At 33.1% G+C, this 21,937-nt stretch overlaps 1 protein-coding gene across 4 annotated transcripts in view; it reads right to left on the bottom strand.

Moving 5' to 3' along the window:
- KCNT2 (potassium sodium-activated channel subfamily T member 2) overlaps nt 1–21,937 on the bottom strand; it is a 446,059-nt gene that overhangs the window by 292,293 nt on the left and 131,829 nt on the right. For all 4 annotated transcript variants that reach the window (XM_037825119.1, XM_037825122.1, XM_037825120.1 and 1 more), the window contains 3 exons: nt 14,296–14,370; nt 13,093–13,176; nt 10,033–10,127 (listed from right to left, as the gene is read on the bottom strand). In XM_037825119.1, the coding sequence (XP_037681047.1) occupies nt 10,033–10,127; nt 13,093–13,176; nt 14,296–14,370 (254 nt within the window). The remainder of the gene's footprint in view (nt 1–10,032; nt 10,128–13,092; nt 13,177–14,295; nt 14,371–21,937) is intronic.

Raw genomic sequence — 21,937 nt, 5'->3', positions numbered from 1 at the left:
AACAATACCAAGCAAACCTAAGCAAAAAACACCTTTCAGGATCTTAGTAAATTGCCTTTGCACTAGCTGGTGTTCTCCATTAGAGTTCAGTGCTGCTATGAGGAAGGCTCCCTCAAGGCAAATGCAAGGTGCAGTGTCTTCCCTGTCTTTTCTCAGCCTGTGTTTTGTCCTGGGTTTGTGCTTGCTATTGGCCTTAGAGGGGTTCCTTGTTTACAGGAGTTTGAATGTACTGACTACTTCCTAGGAAAGAGACTTTCTCCATCTCTAACGTGTTCCACTGCTGGAATTAAAGCCCGTAAGCCTTTGCTCCAGGCCATGCAAGCTGATTTTGCCTGGAGGGCAAATTCTTGGAGAGGGCACACCAGAGAGAAGTTTACCAAGTCAGTCTTTCCCAGCCAGAACAAGGCCAGGGAGTCACAAAGGGAACATTAGTCAGCTACAAACTGCTCTGGGGACAGGATAAATGAGGGGCCAGGAAGAGCTCCAGTGACTTCTTGATTTAATACTTTCTTAGCAAATGCAGCCCTCCAATTGTTCCCCACAGCTCTGAGGAAGCACAGTCTTTAAGTCTTCTCCATTTTCTTTTCTTGGGGCAGGTGGGAATAATGGCTGCCCTCAGAACCAGGGCCCCCTGATTCAAAGTAGCTAATCAAAAGGAGTGATCAGTGATCAGACTGCAACCCCTTGCCCCGTGGAACTCTGGGAACTAGGTCTTTATGTCCCTTTCTGGATATAAAATACAAGCTGTCATTTCACCCTGTAAAAATGTCTATGTCTGAAAATTCACAGTTGACTTGATTGTTTAAATAGGCCCTATATATAATAACAAAGTCACATTAATTACTAACCACTTACTCTGTGCTTTTTAAAAATTTGTTTCTTTTAAAATGTTAACTGTACATTTAAGAACACAAGCTTGTTAAGCTGTGGCAGGCTTTATATGGATATTAATTTGAATGAAAGGAAAATGTTGAGATGTAAACTTTTTCACCACCTGGTACATGTTAATTCGTATAACAAAATATTTTCTGAGAAAAAAGCCACATGGAAAAAATAAATAACCTTAAATATCCATGCACTCTCTATGAATCCCATTGTTTTGCACAGTTACTGGAAAAATTTAATTAGCAATGGCATTCTGTGCTGAAAGCTTCTAGCACTTTGATTGCATGCCTGTAATTTAGACATTAGCATTCGAATCAGCCCACAACTTGCACTTTGGTATTTATTGAATGAATACCAATTAAATTGTTCCAAATAATCATTTTAATTACTTCTAGAGCATGTGCCTAAAACCTAATATTCCCATGGAATTTAAAATATTTGAGATGTTGGGATTTTACATATTCTAGAGGGATTTTTTTTTTAAGGACTATAAAGACAGTTTTACCATTGTTGAAAGAAATTTCACACTTTCCTGGCATTATCTTTGTGCCTATGCAAAAAATATTTGTGAGTCATGTTATAAACCATTAGCCTGGAGTCAATCTATACAAAAATATCATGAAAAGTGTCCTTTTCCTGATGCCTGTGCCATGTGCCATGATGCAGAAACATGTATTTTCTTTGCTTTGAAATGATAGGAAATGGTAGAAATTTCAGAAGAGAATCAGAATTTAGAAAAGAAGGGAGAAGCAAAAGCAAAGTATTAAGAAAGAAATAAAGGAAAAAGGAGAAGAGAAAACAAAGAATACCAAGGAACAGGTAAACATGACATATTGTGGTAATGTTATATTTACTACCTTGCCTCTAGTATTTAGCCAATTTGTTTCTGTGCTCAACATAGGAAGTGATAGTTTCAGTAATTTTATTACACTGTTCTGTTCTCACAAATTCAAAAATTAAGAGAAAAAAAGGGAAGAGAAAATTGTCAAGGCATACATCCAAAAGTTATATGGAGACAGAATTAACAGCAGAAATTAGCCCTATGAGGTATGTGTCTAAAATTTATAACAATTATTTCAAAATGTATTTCTTTTTAATTAAAAAACTCATGGAAGTTTTAATACCAAGTTATACCTCTTTGGCAGAAGTAACAATGCAAGAACATCATTTTCATAGAATTACATGCTGCCACGGAAGTTTATAAATATAAAGATTCCTTCCCATGTCCTTACACCAAAATTAACTGTGAGAAGGTGGTATTCAAAGGAGCTTGCTCAATAAATATGGTCTGAACATGCTTAGTATCCCCAATTGCTAGGACATTATTTATTTTAGTGCAAGAATGCTATTTTTTGTCAATTCAGCAAATGTTTGTTAAGAATCTAGTATGTCTCAACAACTACGTGAGATGCTGGGACAAAGTTGTAAAAATGTGAACCGAGTCTTTGCTGTATCTATTTTTAAAGTCCAGCAAGAAAAACTGATCACTAAAGAGACATTATGTATTTCACAAGTTTTTTGACTGCTTAGGAAGCATAAAACTTGGGGACCTGCCATAATTGAGGTAGCTTTCAAGAAAACTTCATAGAAGAGGAAATATCTAAAAGTTAGTTTAGAAAAAATTAATGAAAATTATTTGTCTAATTTATGAATCATACTGATTGTGACCATTACATTTTGCATTTTGGGTAAATTTTGTTTATTTTCAAGCTTACACATACCTATTATGAAGATTTAAACCATAACAGAAAGTATAAAGAAAAAAGATGAAAAATTATTCATAATCCTATACCCATATATCATTTAATATTGTCTCATTTACTTCTCTATAGATACACAGAAAGGTGGAGATATGGATAAATAGGTATACAGAAATAATTTTACCTAACTGCAATCATTTTTAATGTGGTAATTTAATCTAAAAGTGTATTTGTTTTTCCTTAAAATTTGAAAAATAAAGTGAAAAAATTGCTGAATTTGAGATAATTAATCACTCAAAAGAATAAACGGCTGAAAGATTTTTCCAGAGCTAATCAAAAAATGTTTTTTAAATTAAAAGATTATTATCTTAACAACTTACATTAAACTACAATTCCTCTTTTAACAGCATTTTTTTAAATTCACAATAATAAAGAGGAGGAAATTATCATAGTTCCAATTGAATTTTTTAGTGTGGTTATTATTTTTATATGTCTAGGTTAATTACTCCTAGGATATCATACAAATGATATTATAATAGTTTAGCATGTACACCCTGGAAACAATTAGCCTAGGTTCATACCTGTGCTTTGCTTCTTGCTAATTGCAGACCTTAGACAAATTATTTAACTTCTTTATGCTGCAGTTTCTTGTCTGTAAAATGAAGATAAATTAATATGCATAAAGCACATGGAAAAATGCCTAGCAAAGATGGTAAATATTAAATAAATGTTAACTATCATTCTTAATTACTAGGACATCTTAGGATCTCTTTGAAAGCTGAGCACTTATGTTTATTTCTACAATGAAATTATGTCCAAGCTCAATTATTTTATCAAATCTCCTTTCTTTTTTCCTTAATTTTGATTTATTTCTTAGTTGATTAGATTTCATCATAAAGTAATATTTTCAAGGAAGCCTCATATGTATCATACTTCCTATGTGTGTTTATTTTTGAGAATATCATTTGATTGCTTTTATACTTGTAAGAACATCCTGGCTAGTATAGAGTTTTTAAGTCACAGGATCTTTCCCTCACAGCTTTATAGTCATGTTTCCAATGTGACCTGGCATTGAGGAATGTCGTGGAGTACACTGAGGCCAGCCAGAGGTTTTCCCCTTATTCGTGACTTGTGGCTTTAGGCCTTATTCTCAAAGGTCCTTTCTTTATCTTGACCTATCTTCCATAACTTCTCCTGTATGCATCTTCTTGTTGATCTTACTGCATCATTTTTTCTTAATTGTGAATAGTAAGACTTTTTAGTTATCAGTTTAAACTTTAATTTTAGGAAAAGTTTGCTTCTATTAGACATGACATATTTTTTTCCTTTAAAAATGTTTCAGTCCTCTTTTTCAAAAGGAGCCATTATATTTATTTTGGACTTGTTTTGACGTTGTATTTATTAATCTCTCCTTAAACATTTTCCCCTGCTTTTCTTTTCCTTTTAACTATATTATCTCAAGCTATGAATATGTACAGTGGAGTACATTCAACTTTTTAACACTTTATATAGCTTTAATCTATCTGATATTTTAATCATTTTCTTTTAGATTTTTAATCTTCTATTGTGCTTGTTTTCCATGGTACTTTAATGTGTTAGAGGCTATAAGACTATATATAAAAATCTATCTGAACTCTTCCTCTGTTTATGCAGCTAATTTTGCTTTTAATGACTGTTTTCCCTTGGATCTATGTATCTATCAATCAATAGATCACTATTTATTTCTCTGTCTGTCATCTATCACTGTTCTCTCTCTCCATCCCTTCCTCCTTCATCTATATATTACCACCTATCTAGCAGAATCTCTGGAGACAACACAGAGAATGGTGGCAGCTGAAGTACACTGCATCAGTTGCAGCTTTAATTCCAGGTTATTATTGCCAACATCCTCCCTGAAAATCTATTACACCACCTGCCCTGGAGCACCCTCTCTTTAGGTCCATGTGGTTCTGTAATACCCATTAAAGATCACTGATTCTATGTTGGTGCTAATCTGACAACTTTTGCTTCCCCTTAGTCCTTCACCCTAACTTACAACTGGCAACTCCCTTGGCTAGAAGTCTAAGCCATAGAAAATAATAACGGTGTCTCTGTCTCAGACTGGAAAAGCCTTTAGCTGCACTTCCCAGACAAATGAAGAGGGAAATGGGGTTTTCCAATGATACAACCAATGTGTTATTATTGAATATATCAATGTTTCTCACAGCCTGTATTTTTTTCCTTATCTTTAATCCTTTATTTCCTTATAATATTTTATGAATTCTTGAATGTCTGAAAATAACACTACTGTCATAATTCAACAATCATTTAGTTTGATACAAAATTTTAGGTTCTAAATCAATTGTCCTCAGAAACTTGTGGGTGGTATTGCATTATTTCTAACAACTATTAGTTTTGATGACAATATATTAACTCTTATTCCATTGTAGATTATATCTTTATTTCTTCCTGAAAGTTTACCATTACCCACAGCAGGTCAGTAGACATTTAAGAGACTTCTATCTAGCTGTTCCTTTTGGTAATTTCCTTCAGTATTTTGTGCCTTATTTTCTTTTTCTATAAAATTAGGATAACAGAATTTACTTTATAGGACTGTTATGAAGATTAAATTAGTTAATACGATGTAAAGTGCTCAGAAAACTGCCTGATTCAAAGTAACTACTTAAAATGTTAATTACAATTATGAATATTTCCCTGTCTGAAAACAACTATATATTGTTGACATGATTTAATAAGTTTGCTTTGATACAGAATTTTAATTCAAAATTAAGTTTCTTAGATATTTATACTAATAATTAAATTATTATTATTTGTTTAAAGAGCTATATTCCCCTTCTCCCAACTTAAACTTCACTTAATTATCTAGCCAACAGCCTAAAACATGGCTGCTCACAGACACGAAAATTAGTTGGGACAAACAGATGACTATTTGTTTTAGTGTAATACAAACTTGGGGGCTGTTAGCCAATAGTTATACCTCCAGACAAATTCAATTGCCATCATTCATTTATAATATAAGCAGAACAATTTGACAAACTAAAACTATGACTCAAATATCATAATGGCTATAACACAATTAGACCATGTTGCAATACTTCCTTCAATCTACAGTGCTTCTCACTGTCCACTCCCAAGTGGCTATTTGCCTTAACACTTGAATTGGTAGAGAGTTTTTGAAGTCAAGCATTCAGATTCAAATAAACACTAACAAAGATGCATATGACAATCCCAAATACTTTTGAATTAGGCCTTTAGTAATGTTAAGTAGATCATGTTTTAATACAATAAATAAATGGATTTAATTTTATCTGAAATAGGGCTGAGCAGATGAACTTAATTTTTTATAGTGGACTAAAACATAAAATAAACATTAGTGTAATAAAGCTCTTTATGTTGTAGCTCTATGAAAGAATATGAAAATATGCAAACATGCACATTAATTTAAGCAAAAAATTAAAGTTTGAAAAAGAGTAGGTGAAAAATAAGTCTTTAAGAGTAAAATTAGAAACACCAAATGCATTATAAATTATAGTACTAATTTTGGGTTAGAATATGTTCATAATTAAGCTAAAGTCATGTACTTAATTCCCAGATGTATCAGTTTATTCTGCTTTGTTTCACAGACACAAGCTGAATCACAAATCCCAGCTGCTTTGGAAGTGTGTGTTACTGATCATTAGGAGTACACAGCCAACTTGTGGACAGATTAGCCTGATTCCTTTACAATGACAGGAAAAACAATTCCAAGCACATTCCCAACAACGTGTGGGTCAGAAACTTAATTTTATTTCAGTTTGTTACTGAGCATATTGTCTCATGTAGACAGATGCTTAATGATAGTTCTTTGTCATGTTAATAATGATGAAGAATTGATACATCTAAAAACTACATCAGTCTTCCAAAACAGGTAATTCTAAGAGTCTGAGATTCATGAATAACACAACCAATTCATGAAATAATAGTTCCTGAATCTTTGAGGCTTAAATTAAGATGTACTTATTAACAGTTCTGATTTGAAAATACATTGATAGTGTTGCTCTATGATATAATGAACAACAACTAATTATGGCTGATCTCACTACAATATCAAAAAGGATATCTGAGATACAAGGGTAGGAAAAATAGTGGTAACTTCAAACATGGTATACGGTTCAATATTCAGAGAGCAAGCCAGAAATGATAGAATCTTGATTCATGAGCAATTCTCCTTATAAGTCCTGAAAATAGTTTTTATCTTTATCTTTAAAAAGCAGTCACTCACCTGTCTGCTGCCTAGAATCATTCCCCTACTTCTCATGCCCTGGTTTCTACTTGTCACCGTATTCTAAGGTCAAATAAGGAAAATGCTCTAGACCAAAGTAAGATTGGAGACATGAGCATATTACAATGCTCTGCTCATAAATTTAAAAGGAGGATATGTGCCCAGAGAGAGTGACGCTACTATTGTCTTAATCTTAGTGAGAATAAGTAGAGAGAAAAAATACATAGGAAATGCAGGAAATCTGAGCACATTACAGTGAAGGAAGATGTTTTCTCATATTTCTTGTTAAATACATTTTTAGGCATAGTGGCTCAATTCTATAGACAATTTTATAGTATTATTAATAGAATACTGGAAAAAATTAGTTTTTGTGAACTTACATGAGAATTTAATCATCTTGTATAAAGAGGGCATTAAAATGGGAAAACAAACTTTTTTGGAGTGTTCGTGCCATATGACAGGCACTTTGCTAGACCCTTTATAAACAAACCTAATTAAATCTTGATTAAATATATATATATATATATAATATATATATAATATATATATATTATATATATATATATATAATATATATATATAATATATATATATTATATATATATAAAGTGGTTAATATTATCCTCATTTGATGAAGTGGAAATAATAAAGGTAGATAAATTAATTTGCCCAAGGGTTCCAAACTACTATCACCCTGAGTTTTAAACAACTGATATACACATGGACTTCTGCAATTGATCAGTTCACAGAGAAGCTGTTTTTCCATAATATGTAGGTTTTTTTCCCCCCATGATAATACAATATTCAACTGGGTTTATTAATATTTAGACTATATTTTTTCAGCTCTCCTTAAAGCCACATGTAGATATATGACCAAATTGTAATCAATACATGTGAGCGTAAACTATGCATGCAATTTCTGGTTTGTGCTGTACAAGGAAGGGTCATACCCTCTCCATTTTATCTCCCTTCCTAGAGACTGAAGTTAGGATATAATGGCAGGACTACAGCAGCCATCTTGGACTATGAGCTGGAAACCTTATTTTGCGGATGGAAGAAAAACAAGATATAAGGAAAATTGTTCCCCCAAAGTATCAAACAGGTATAGTATTCCTGGACAGACTACCTAGACTTCTGTGAACAAAAGAAATATATTTCTATTTGTTTACATTGCTGAATTCTTATGTATAGGTGTATTTTGTATTGTGTGTGCTATAACTCTTTGTGAAAACAGCATATATGATATCTAATAACTAATACAACGTTATTTGTATTTTTCTTGGTAATTCATTCTTTTGATAGTGATTTCAAATAAGACCTATTTTAAATTACTGTGATGATCATTTTGCTTGTAATGCTAGAGAAAAATACACAAAGAAACATTAGTTTCTTCATTCTAGATCACTATAACTTAAGAACATATTAATGTAAATATATTAATGTACAAGTTATGAAAGGCAATGGCATTTTAAATAGCTGAACACAACCCCATATAATAATTGCACATTAAGAGCCAGATTCATATATACATAATTGTCTTGGCTTCAATGTTAGATAATGTCTCTGAAAACTACCACCCAATTGTCCAACGTTGAAACAAACATACTCGTACACAAACAACAACTGCAAAAAACAAAATGAAACAAATGATTTAAGTGTCAAAAAAATTACATAATGGAAATTTCATGTAGCTCATAAAAAACATTTTATCTAGAGCTGTTGCATCCTTTGGCATTAGAAGGTGGCAAAATTTGTCTAGTTGCTTCCTTTGAAAGTAAAGCTACCCAAAATATAGAAGCGCTAGGCAGAAAATAAGAGCAAATAGAGCTCACTGTAGATGAAGAATTATTTTAACGAGGATGAAAAGTACTGAAGTGTCATCATGTAAAATTAATTTAACATTTCAATGACATCTTTACTAAATATACTTTAACAGAATCCCACATTACGTTTAGGAACCATTAATTTTACTTCTGTAAATTTTCTTTCAGCAATTGAAAAATTAGCATATACATAAGTATATAATATTTTTTATTTTAAGTACTTTTCCTTACATAAGATGAGAAAACTCCTAAATTACTCAAATAATATCATTTTATTGACATTAAGAATTTTTGGTGACATTGGAAGAAAAGTTAAAACTGTTAGTATTTCTTATTTATTTATATAGTCAAATATTTACTGGGTAAACCATAGAAAAAATTCGTGAAGAGAGAACAATAAATCTAAAAGAAGGAATGACATTGTGTCAATTTTAGAGAGACATTTTATATCTAAAGGGATTAAATATACTAAAATCAGCTTATTTTTAAAATATAAAAGTATGCAATAAAATATGTTAAGCCCATTTAATAGAACATTAACCAGATACTACTGACAGAAGTTTTCATACATATATACCTATATCTATATTTACACATATACCAGTTATACTGGTGTATGTGAGTATGTTCCTCTTATTTAATACTTCTCCATTAGCAATTAATACAGTCAAATCCACAATAGAGAACAACTGCACATTTCTGAGTCTCCTACAAAACAGACATAATCTGTCTCATTTTCTGATTTTCACAATTTTTCCTCTAGTTAAGGATTTACATGGATCTATACTTGCAGTGTACCATTTCACACTGGAATACTCTGTAATTGTCAAAGTGTGACCTTCCAAAAAAGGAAATAACTTTTTTCCATAATAAAGCAAAGGGCCAGCCCTGCCTCCCGCTGCTAGCAGATCTGCCCTTGCTTTCTGCCTGATCACACACTAAAACATCACGGATAATGCAGAGGCAGATGGGCAAGGACAGTTTTCTCAACAGTGATTTTGCTTTGAAGATTGTAGAAAGACAAGGGCACCTCCATGGCAGTGGTTTGAAGGAAAATTTCTTGTTTTGACAACTATAGCATACAGTACAAATTCTTGTGTTTTTGTTATTTATAGTGTTTAGTAAAATGTCAGACCTGCAATAAATATCAATACCAAGTAATTTATGTGCTTTCTTGTTTTTTATGTAAGACCAAAGTTAGGAGGCAATTTTTATTTCTGTAGGTTATCGGTAATATTTCCTGGAAACAGTCATCTACTTATTTCTTTTTTTGCCACCTATCATATACAATATTATAATATTGTTTTCTTTATAAACTATGCTAAATGAAACATGATAAAAATGCTAATGTGCACAATCTTACCAGGTGAAGATAAGACACAGCAATGTAGATATTAAAATCAAAACTTGATTAAACATTGCAGATTGGGTACGCTGAATGGCTCTGTGTAGATCATTCTAAAATAATACAGAAAACATCATACCCAATTTTTGATAAATCATAAATATGCATGAGCTTAAAATATATACATTTCCACTATCCTGTGTTTACCCAATATACATACTTAAAAAACATAGCAGCACATTTTAATTTTTGCCTAGGTCTACATATATCATTCATATTACCAAGATAGTATTATGAGAAAAGCATAAAGGCACTATATTTCAGTTTACTAGCCTTACAAACATTTGAAGAGAGATTGCATTGAACTCCCCCAAAACCCTCCCCTAATGACTTAACATAGTCACTTATGGGAATTTTTCATTTTAAAAGATCAAAAAATAATATACTCAAAGAAAGGGAAAGTAATAGTGCAACTGCAGTAAAATCTCATTTTCTAAATCTGTACAAAGCAGGCAATTAACAAAAAAAGAAAAAAACATAAAAAGCCAATCAATTTTTTTAAAGGGTCAACTGCATTAATATTAAAAAAAAAAAACAAAAAACTGTGAATTCAAGATCTATTTTTACCTTCCCAAATGGTAGACATTATAACATCATAATACCTAACATTGTTTAGGAACCAAAAAAGAGCACTCACATACCATACTGCTCATGTGATTTGTTATACATTTTTTGAAGGCAATATGTCAACATAGGTCAAAATTCAGAAGCATGCCCTTTCTATTTTACTTCATTAATTCATTCCTTAATTACTTACTAAATAACATAATTTCTTAAATTAACCACTTGAAAATTTTCACAGATGGGCACAAATATTTATGTATGTTAACGGTTATTACAAAATTATAATATTCATAATATGAAATAACAAATATTTATACTGCTAAAATATGGTTACAAAATGGTTAAATTGATCAATAGCTATACAATGGATTTAGAAACATCCATTAAAAGTGACCTGAAAAGGAATTTTCAATACCATAGAAACATCCAAAACATACTGCCAAAAGACAAAAACTTCAATTATAAAATTGAACATGCAATATAATTTCATGAGTCACATTGTGTGCTTCTGCCTAGGAAATACTGGTAGCACTTAAAATTATTACTAGTGTGTAGTCTTTGTGGTAGACTTATGGATGATTATAATATTCCACTATACTTTTCTGTGTATCTCAAATTTACTATAATACACATTTAATGGTTTTAAAATCATGAGAAAAATAACTTCACCAACTTAAGATCCAAAGCCACTATTTTATTTTCCTGTACACATATTTAACCAAAACTGGTAGGAAAACAAATAACAGTTGATTGATTAGCGTCACATCTCATCCCTTACTTTTTTCTGGCAGGTATTAATGAGCAGGAAAACAGACAAATATTTAGCAAAATATAGAAACAAAATAGAAAAATGTACCTTTAGTGAATATTGCACAACATTTTTCTTACTCTCAATGTCTGACTAATGGTTTCTTTCTTAGTATATTTTTTCCAACTAATAACAGTAATTGGCAAGGAGCTCTTCCACCCCCACCCCCACCCCTGTTTTATACTCATTAGCAATTAGGCAATCTATGTTTAGTGAAACAAGTATTATTCTTGGGCAATTAAGACATCCCAGTGTCTCTGTAAGCCACTACACAGTCCACAATTTCACCCGGTGGCCATGAATCTTCATGAAATTCCAGCTGTTACTTGATATAAATGTTTAGAAACATTCACTTGTTTGTGAATACTCAAATATTAACCAAATACTCCTTTTAGGCAAAATGCTGGTCATAATGTCTATTTATAAGCCATTTAAAAGAAAAGCAAATTTGCGTTCCACCAAAACTTGGGTCATAATGTCTATTTATATGTCATTTAAAAGAAACCAAGTTTGCCTTCCTAGTTTTATTTTTCAGTGTAGCCAGGTTTAGATTTTAATATCTCTATATTGCAATCTTTTATTTTATTATATTTTTAAATGGGGCCTTTTCTAAAATAAATTTATTTTTTAACAAAATAAAGAGTATAGCTAATATTATAAAAATCATTTGCTAAAAATAAAAATCTGACTGGATGGCTTTATCAGTGCACACTAAACAAAACAAAAAGGGAACAAAACTAATAATTCTGAGACCTTACTGTGCTTAAGCCAGAAATATTACTCTCTCTATATATACATATTTATATAGTTACATTTAATTTTCACAGAAAGTCTGTAATATAGGTACTTTTATTCTCTTTTGCAGATGAATAAGCAGAAAATTTAAATTGTTTACCTATCAGAATGCTTAGCCTACAGTGGACCCATATTAACACTTGTGGATTGGCTGAATAGCAAAAGTACTGAAGTCTATAGCAAACAAATTTTCATCATAATTTATAAAACATTGATTTCAAACGGGGTCAGCCTTGGGCAAAATAGAGCTTTGGGTCAGCTCTCAGCTCTGCATCTCTTATCCTAACCCCTGCTTCCCTTTCTGTCTCCTACATTCCCACTTGCAGCCCAACCCAATTAAATCTAAAGTGATGACTTGAAATGAGTAGCCTCCAGCTCCAACACAGGGCCTAACAAAACCCCGCAGATTTTCATGGAATATGAGACCGCCTACAGTTAAGGGAAGCCTGACAAGATCCCATACTGAATCCTTAAATGCAGTGATTCCCATTATACATGAATAGATTGCACTGGAAGGGAAGGTTGTGTGAATCTGGAAGATTGGCTAACTGGTTGGACCAGTCCAAATAGCAATAAAATATTATATATTAAGTTCGTTTTTAAAAGCATTTAAATAAAACTATTTACTAAGATATACATACTTTTAAAAGAAGTTTACAAATGAAACATTTGGAAACAATTATAACTAAATAAGTTCCAATAGTATGTATTACATTTTATGGGAAAATAGAATGTGAAACTACAAGACAAACAGCCCCAAATCATCTTCTCTATTTAACCTGAACACTGAAAGTAAGAAAAAAATAAAGGATGTTTTAAAAAATATTTTTGCATTGCATTTTTATACTTACAATCATATTTTCCAAGGCATGTTTAGCAAGCCAACAGTTTAGAAAGACTGGAACAAATAGAGTCCTTAAGGAAGGCCAGAATATCTGAAAAACAAATCAAAACTAAAACTTTTCTCTCAAAGCAAGAAATTACATCCCAGATAAAAAAGAAAAGAAATGTATAACAGAAAATAAAGTTACTAAAGACAATATAATGATTCAAAACGTGGTAAAATTTATGTTCATTATTAATGAAATATAAGGCACAGATATGATCTTTTCATTCATTGTGTATATCTTCCTTAGGGAAAAAAATTTGGGAAAACTATTACAGAAGTAGAAAGATGATAATAGGCTCCCACTAGATGTAAAATCCTATTATTAATGCTTTTAGTGTGACAACATATCATAAGGTATTGGCTCTCTCTTTCCTGCCACTGGAGTGAAAAGTAGGAACAAGGGCAGAAGGCATTGCCCTTTTGTAACATTACCACTTCTTACTCTCTCCAGAGTCGACCATTTGAAGGGACTTTGGGAAGCACATCCAATTGGAATCATATGTATTTAGTCTCATCATTTACTCTAGTTTCAGTTGCTCCTCTGAGTAGTAATTTCTTAAATTAAAGCAATAGTCAGAATTGAGCAACACCTTCAGATATCTACTATTTTCATAATTGTCCAAACAAAACTCAAATTAAGTGTTAGAAAGTATAGCCCCAACAACAGATAATAGCATAATTCTATCAAACTGATATCAAAATCTCTTCTAGCAAATGGGAAAGGGCTGGTTACAAATTCATGGGATTGCAGTTGAACAGGATCATCATGAAATAGCTGCTATACAGTACTTTGATAAAGAAGCAAACTGCTGGTTTGCTGGTTGTATGACTGTTGGCAATTTTCTTACTAAAGAGAGAATTGGACTTAGTAAATCCTGTGGTTTAACTAGAAATATTTAGGCAATATTTACACTTGTTCAAATGCAGTTCTAGAGCACATATTTCTTTAAAACATTTGATTTTGTTAAAATCTCATTAGTTTTCATTTTATCACACAATCCAGTTATCCAACTGATTTCACTACTTATTTATTAACACCATGACACTAACCAAAGTCTAAATCCATTTATCTTAGCTACTATATGATTTAATGGTATTTAGATTTGAAGACTAGTCTTAGGTCTAATGATAAATTATTTTCTTTCAAGATTCTTTTAGGACTTACTGAGATAATGAAGGGAACCGCATTAATAATTTCCAAGATGAAGGGTATTCGTAAAATCTGTTCCCAGATGTTTCCCTTCCAAGAAAGAATGAATAAAAATGAAAGTCAATTATACTGGATCCCATTAAAGGGGAAAAAAGACAGCACTCAGAATTTGTCTAGCAATAAGGATGCTTACATTAACAGAACACTGAATCATTTTATAAAGATGTTACAAAGACTTTTAGAGATTATTTTTCTGAATGTAATTGTGCTCTCTCAATTTTGAAGTTAAATTTAAAAAGTAAAGCAAATGCCCTAATAACCCAAGAATATTGCACATAAATATTTTTATCATGTAATATTTCATGGAAGAAAATTCACTAGTAAAAATAAAATACCTTAATTAAAACCTATGAATGGATTGAAAAGTAACTCAATTTTAATATTTTACTTTAATAATTATATTCACTACAGTAAGGTATACTAAATAATTTGTATAACACATTGTATGATTGGTATTAACATTGCTTTTTGCTTTAAAAAAACTTTAATAAAATTCATATTTCATAGAGTGGATCACATTTAGGATCTCAGAACCATAAGAAAAGGAAGTGATCTTTCAATCTTCTAGATCCTAACCTCTTGACCTGTGCAGTACAGCAGTATTAATCAGTACTGGCCAAATAATTTGCAGACCTCAGTGCAAAATGGAAATCAGGAAGCTTTGTTCAAATAATTGTAATGATTTCAAGAAAGTGACATGAGAACACTAAACCGAGTTTAACCAATATATTAAACCAAGCCTTTTTAATTGCTCTGTGCGGTTGTATGGGTAGCATGCCCATGAGAACTCAGAACTTCCTAAAGTAGTTTATACTTTTATGAAGAGATCTACTTATTTGAAAGGCAATTGCAATCTAGCTCCCTGTAATGTCCAATTATTTTATAATATTGGCTGCTAAATGGGGAGTTCTTCTCAGTTTTCCTTGAGGCCTTAAAGGCCTAAAACATTACAATGCCTAGCAAGCTGCTAGATCAGCTATTTTCCATGACCTAAGTCATGAAAGGATAGGTTTTGTTGGTATTAGTTCATCACCCAACTTGAGGCTCTGTAAAGAGTGGAGGAGGTGGGAGCGAGTAGAAGAGAAGGCAGTAGTGAGCACTCCTCTGTATAGTGCTAGAGGTGCTGCGGTACTTCTCTCATCACCTCAAGCTAAGTGAGAAGGGCTCAGGTGAACCACTTAGAGACCTTGGCTAAGACACAGAGACTCATTTTGAGTGCAACATCTAAAAATGAGGAGACAGCAGAGCAAAGAGAAAGAGAGCTAGGATGAGAACAAGCCACAATTTCACCAATGGCAAGACAAAAGTGCCTGTTTTCTTGGAACCAAATATAGAAACTAAAGAGTGGAACCAGTTAGGGTCATTTTAAAATGACTTTAAACTTTTAAAGAGTAGAGGACTGGATGCCTGAAGGGAATGGGGCCTCAACAGATGGTGGACTTCAGATGCCCAGAATCTTAATCAGAGCCACTAGTGGCCAGCAAGAAATTATGGTTTCAGGGTAGCTGGCCAAATTCTTCCATGGGAAAAAGGGCCACCACTTGGATTTGCCAAGCAGAAGGACTCAACACCATACTGTAATGGTGCCAGTCAGGCAACTCCAACCCGGATGCTGGCTTCACTTCCCTTACAGCAACTCCTCAGCCCTAGAGGGGCCCAAAACAGCTGGTATCAAATACGAGAGGAGGAAGAAATAGGAGACAGCCCCCACGATGACTCCCTACTACATGGAGGCCTGAGCTTAGCAAAATATTCAGCTGGGTGAGAACTTTAAATATGCATGCAATGACCACAACTTTTAAAATATTGAACTGAAGCTTACCTAGTAAATGAAGTTACTAGGAAAGCTATGGGGTTTCCTCAAGATTTCATCTGATTACATGGATCAGAAGGGAGATGCATGGACATGAAAGAGGAGAGGAGACTAAAGACCTTCCCTACCTGAGCTGAGACATGCCTGTTCAATAAACTTGCTTGTAACTGATTTTAGTTATGCAAAGAATTTTTTTAATTGCACAGGTCATATATTACCAATTATTTCAAGTTTTTTACATGACATGGTTTCCAGAAAGCTTAGTATTTTCCTTACTCTTTTCTTGCTATATTTTCACTTGTTGTTATATATCTTCCTTGGTGTCAGTTGTTCATGGGTAAAGAGACTGATCCGACCAGCAAGAAGAGTATCGTTATGGGAACAGTTATCACTGATGATATGGAACTACATTTCTATTTATACACAGTAAGCTTCATATTAGCTGTCTGAACTCTGTGACATACTGAACAACGTTAGTTCATGGAAAACAAAAACCTTTCATATCTCTTAAGGCTATCCTCCCCTCTTCATTTCCATTTGTAACACATTAATTCAAATTTTATGATTTCTATTGGAACCATTAAAAAAATCTCATAACTGGTATCTGACTTGGTTGGGGCCTTTCCGACTTGTCTTCCATATTAAAGCCACAGGATTCTTTCTAAAATGCCAAATTCCTACTGCCGTCATAATAAATTCCAAGCTCCTCATTATACTATATGAAATTTCACAAATAGGACTCTAGTTACTTCACTTCTCTCTCTGCCTGGAATGCCCAATTCCCCTTGCCTCTACCACTAATCTCTTGGCCAAGTGCCTGTAACATTTTATTGAGCTTATTTATTTATATACCTTTAGGGTTCAAAAAGCACATTTTGAATGAATGAAACTTCCAGATGTTGTAAACACACTTTTGGTTGTTTGGAGCTGTATGTACCCCAGAAAAACATATTCTTAAATTTAATCCATTCCTGTGGGTGTGAACCCATTGTAAGTAGGACTTTTTGATGAGGTTACTTCAGTTAAGGAGTTGCCCACCTCAATCAAGATGGGTCTTAATCCTACTACTGGAATCTTTTATAAGAGAATGAAATTCAGGCACAGAGAGAAAGCCACAGGAAGTAAGAAGCCGAACATCAGTGGAAACCAGAAGAGAAGCGAGAGGCCAGGAGAGGCCACCAAGTGCATTGCCGTGTGACAGAGGAGCCCAGGACCGAGGACTGTGGGCAGCCCGCCCCGAACGCCAGTCTTTGGGAAGAAAGCATTACTTTGATGACACCTTGATTTGGACTTTCTTTTGGCCTCAAAACACACGCTAATAAATTCCCATTGTTTAAGCTGACCCATTGCATAGTATTTGCTTGAGAAGCCATGAAAACTGAAACAGCCCTCTTCTACTTCATTTACAAACTTATTTTCAGTCATTAACTTAACTATTTACATTTCTATTGGATCCAAATGGAAACACTTGAAAAAATTTTATTATTTAAAGCCTTCCTGAATGTAGCTATGAATAAATTATAACCATGAAATTCAACGGAAATTTTCTGGAGGAAAGGATTTCACGAGTTCTTGTCTTTATACTCATTTTAGGTAATTTCATCTATGCTTTTCATTTCACTTATTATTAGTAGTAAACTGACAACTTTCAACATTGTTTCTCAAGCCCAAATATTACATCTCTGAGATTCTGACTCAGAACTCCAACTGCTAACCTACCGCTCCACAGTGATGCCCCAAAGGGACCTTAAATATCAAAAATGAAAATTTGTAACTTTGCCTTGACTGGTGCCCCAATAACACAAGTCTAAAAATTCTTGGAAAAACCCTTTCATCTTCCTTTCACCCACTACCTGAGTATAATTGGTCAATAAGACCTTCTGATTCTATTTCTAAAATAGGTCTTACATTTGTTCACTTCTCATTCTTGCTCAATTACCATTATCCTTTATGTAGACTAATTGGTCTACTAATTCTTTCTTACCTCACTCCAGCTAATCCACCACACTATCACAAGGGTTATATTTCTATACGTACATCTGATGTGCCTAGCTCCTGCAACCCCACCCACCATCTGCCTACTCACTTTGAAACTCTTGAACTCTTCAATTTCAGAACAAAAACAAATTTTTTTACAGCCTACGAGGCACTACCTCATGTGGCTCTGGTTGACCACTCCACCTTTAGTATAAAGGTTATTCCTTCCACAAACTGTTCAGCTCTTAGAATATGCAATGGCCTTTGCTTAAGATCTTCATGAGGCTTGGAAAAATCTTCACTTTTCCTTCCAACTCCACTTTGCCTGGTTGATTCATACATACCTCTCAAGTCTCACCTCAAAATCTTTGAAGATTTTTGATGCTTTCTTCACTCCCTCATCCCACACACCTTACACAAGATCGAAACCCCATATTATGTTTTTTGATTCTTTATCAGTTCCCTTCCAGATTGTTTTTCATGGTTTGTATTTATATATTTAATGCTTCATAACATTGGATTTTAAACTTGACAAGGTCAGGGTCAGCACAAGCTGTATTCAGGATTGTATGTGCTGTTTTTAGCACAGTGCTGGACAGATAGGAGCTCCTAAATAAAAACCTGTTACATATCACTGCAACCAGGCTATTGTTCCTTCATGGTAATTATGTTTTTATTTTGTGGCAAGTAAATAAATTTCCCACTGAAGACTAATTATCATGGTCTAAAATTGTACCATGTGTCAATATGTTTATTGCTAAAAATAAATACATATATTTTCAATTACATTCAAAGGGTTTAATTCTAAGATCTCAGGTTGTCTTCTGAATTTAGGGATATTTTCACAAAGTATCTCCCCTAAAATTAGCAAATGAAAAATAAATATATAAAGTAGTCATAAATTTCATTCAGTATTAGGGAGTCCTACTGGGCTTACTTATACAAATCCACGGGACAAAAGCAATTTTGATGAAAAGACAATTCACTTCCTTAGAATGCCACCATGCAGAGAGGCATGAAATAAAATTCAAAGAGCAGGTACAAAGTGTTTCAAAAGTATGCTAAATACTTGCTCCATTTCGTCTTACTTTCCTGAAGGAGATAAAATGCATTAGTCTCCTTAAGAGAGGTAATTTCTTGATTAAAAAAAAAAAGATGCTAAGCACTATCTTTATTTATACTAAGTGCACAAAACTATCTATGTTCCTCTTTTCATCAAGAGAATTCAATAAAATATAAATAAACTTTACTTCAACTATTCTACAACATGTGGTTTGGATATATCATTTGTTAACTAACATAATCCCAGAAAGTATATGATTTTCTAAAATGAGCCATGATCTTATTTTTATCAAAAAAGAAAATGGCTGTTTGGAGCTGTTATATAGATAACCAAAAAAACTTAAAATACCGCATGACTTATGATCACTTAGTTGTTGGTAGCCCAGGTTGAACCAAAATATTTTAAAAATATTTTATTCTTAAATGTAAGGATTCTTGTATTTGAAATATTTAATGAAAAATGCCCCAAACTTGTATTTTCTCAATGAATTAAAACTAGTTTAAGTAACCCTATGGCAATCTTTTAATATAAACTCAACAATGTTTAGTTTCCCATTTTCAGAGCATAATAGGCAGAATCATCAGAACTGTAATAAAGCATCTTGAAGTCCTAGATTAAATCCTTTGTTCTTTTCCAGAAATAAGCCATTCTGGTATTAAATTTCCAAAATTGATGCTTTCTGAAAAAAACATGATAACAGGAAAAAGAATTGCAGATTCAACAAACATATTCTAGGTATGATAAATTTTTGTTCACAGAGATTTGGAAATTGTGCTGGGATTTTTTTTAATCTCCTTTTTATGTAATAAACGTGTGTGTAAATAATATCATTTTGAAAGCAGTTGATAGAGAATTAGAAAGTATTTATGATGAGAGAAGAATTACCTTCTTTTTCCTTTCATAAATTCAAACTCATGAACTCTTTTGAATCCTTCAATAATGTTGGATAATTTCTTTGGAATATGCATTAGTCAGGATTCTCCAGAGAAACAGAACAAATGGAAGATTTACTATAAGAAATTAGCTCACGTGACTGTATGGGCTGGCAAGGCCAAACTCATGGGCATGCCACAAGCTGGAAACATGATGTAAAGTAAAGGTGATGTGGAAGTCCCTGGTCCGAATTACCCAGGGGAAGCTGGCTGAGTGGGAATTCTGGTAAGAACCAATGCTGATGTTGAGTCTGAATTCCTCTTTTAACCTCTGAAATCCTCAGTTCTGGCTTTTAAAACCCCCAGAACGAGAGACTATTGCGCATGAACTTTTTCAACTTCCCTTCTCTAGGTTCAAAACATTCTCTCACACACCAATTCCCATTTTTTATACTCTCAGAAGAAAATGGAGTTCCCAAAGCTAATCATTAGAACTCAGATTCCTAGTCCTGCTTATTCTTACTGTTGATAAACCTTGTTTTATCCATAGTCTTTTTCTCTTCCATTCTAGCTTGCCCTCTTGTTTAACACATGTACAGATTTCTTCTATCTTAAGGCAGTCTTGCCTGTCTCATTCTACTATTTCCAGTGAGCTCCTGCCCCAGTCAGTCAACATCCTCCACATAATGTTTTTTCCTCTCAATTGTGTACTCTATCGAAACTGGCTTCTTAGGGGTGACAAGTAAATAATTTAATTTCTCCACTTAGCCTTTTCTTAAGTTTCATACACTTACCAGAGTTTGCATGTTTTCATTTAATGCTTTTCTTCCCTGGACATCTCTAACAAGCTAGTTCTTCTTATAAATATTAAATCAATCTACATTTATTTCTTGAAGAGCCCTCATTCTTTTCTTTCTATACTTCCTTAGTCACAAATCTCACCTTCTTAAAAATTAGATGTATTTTTCATACATGAACATGATGATTTTTAAAAAAATATGAAATCAGAGAAAAAGGTGAAAGATTTTATAAAAATGTCTTGCTCTAAAATTTATAATTAAAAAAATATTCTAAGGCATGTTATCTTTACAACCCTAAGTTTTAAAAAGTGGGAAAGAAATTGATATACTAGATGAGAACTTTCCAAACACATTATTTTGAGTACACTTGCTGATATAGCAGATGTAGAAACAGTTAACTGAAAATGTACAGTTTGTGATTATGACACTCAACCATTCCATCGATGCTCTAATTTCCTAATCTGTTTCTCTGTCTTCCCTGATTAGTCTATTTTTCTGCCAACAACTGCAGCATAAGCATCTCTTCCATGCCTACCTCATCCCCATGGCTTTCTTTGCCATCTTAATGAGTCTCTCTCCCTACAGTCTTCAGATCCTCACTCCTAATTATCTGTATGTCAAGTCTACCAGCTTGTCTAGCAGCACCTCAAATTCATTAATCCCCAAACCAATTCCATTACTTCATCTAACCTGACCCCAACCTGATTCCTCTTCTTGAAATAATTCTTAGTTTTACTGCCATGTTCCCGGTCATTCATAATTAGAATATCTTAAAATGACATTTGACCTTTACCTTCTCCACTCCTGTCTTGACCAATCAGTTGATGATTTCTTTAGCTTCTATCTCCATAATTTATTGTGCATCAGATATATCAATTCTATATCCCCTCCCCTCAGACCAATATGCATTCCTGGTTTTCCTTTAATAATGCAATCATATCCTAACTGAGCACATGGCCTTCAGAGGGAAGTCCCTTTGACCCATGCTTCACAAAGGTTCTGAACTGATAATTCTTTAAAGCTCAGTTACAATCATGAACTATCACATTCAACATCCTCCATTGGCATCCTA

Source organism: Choloepus didactylus, chromosome 2 (assembly GCF_015220235.1).
Source record: "Choloepus didactylus isolate mChoDid1 chromosome 2, mChoDid1.pri, whole genome shotgun sequence".
NCBI lineage: Eukaryota > Metazoa > Chordata > Mammalia > Pilosa > Megalonychidae > Choloepus > Choloepus didactylus.
Note: the sequence above shows the minus strand (reverse complement) of the source record. Positions and strands in the feature narration are given on the sequence as shown.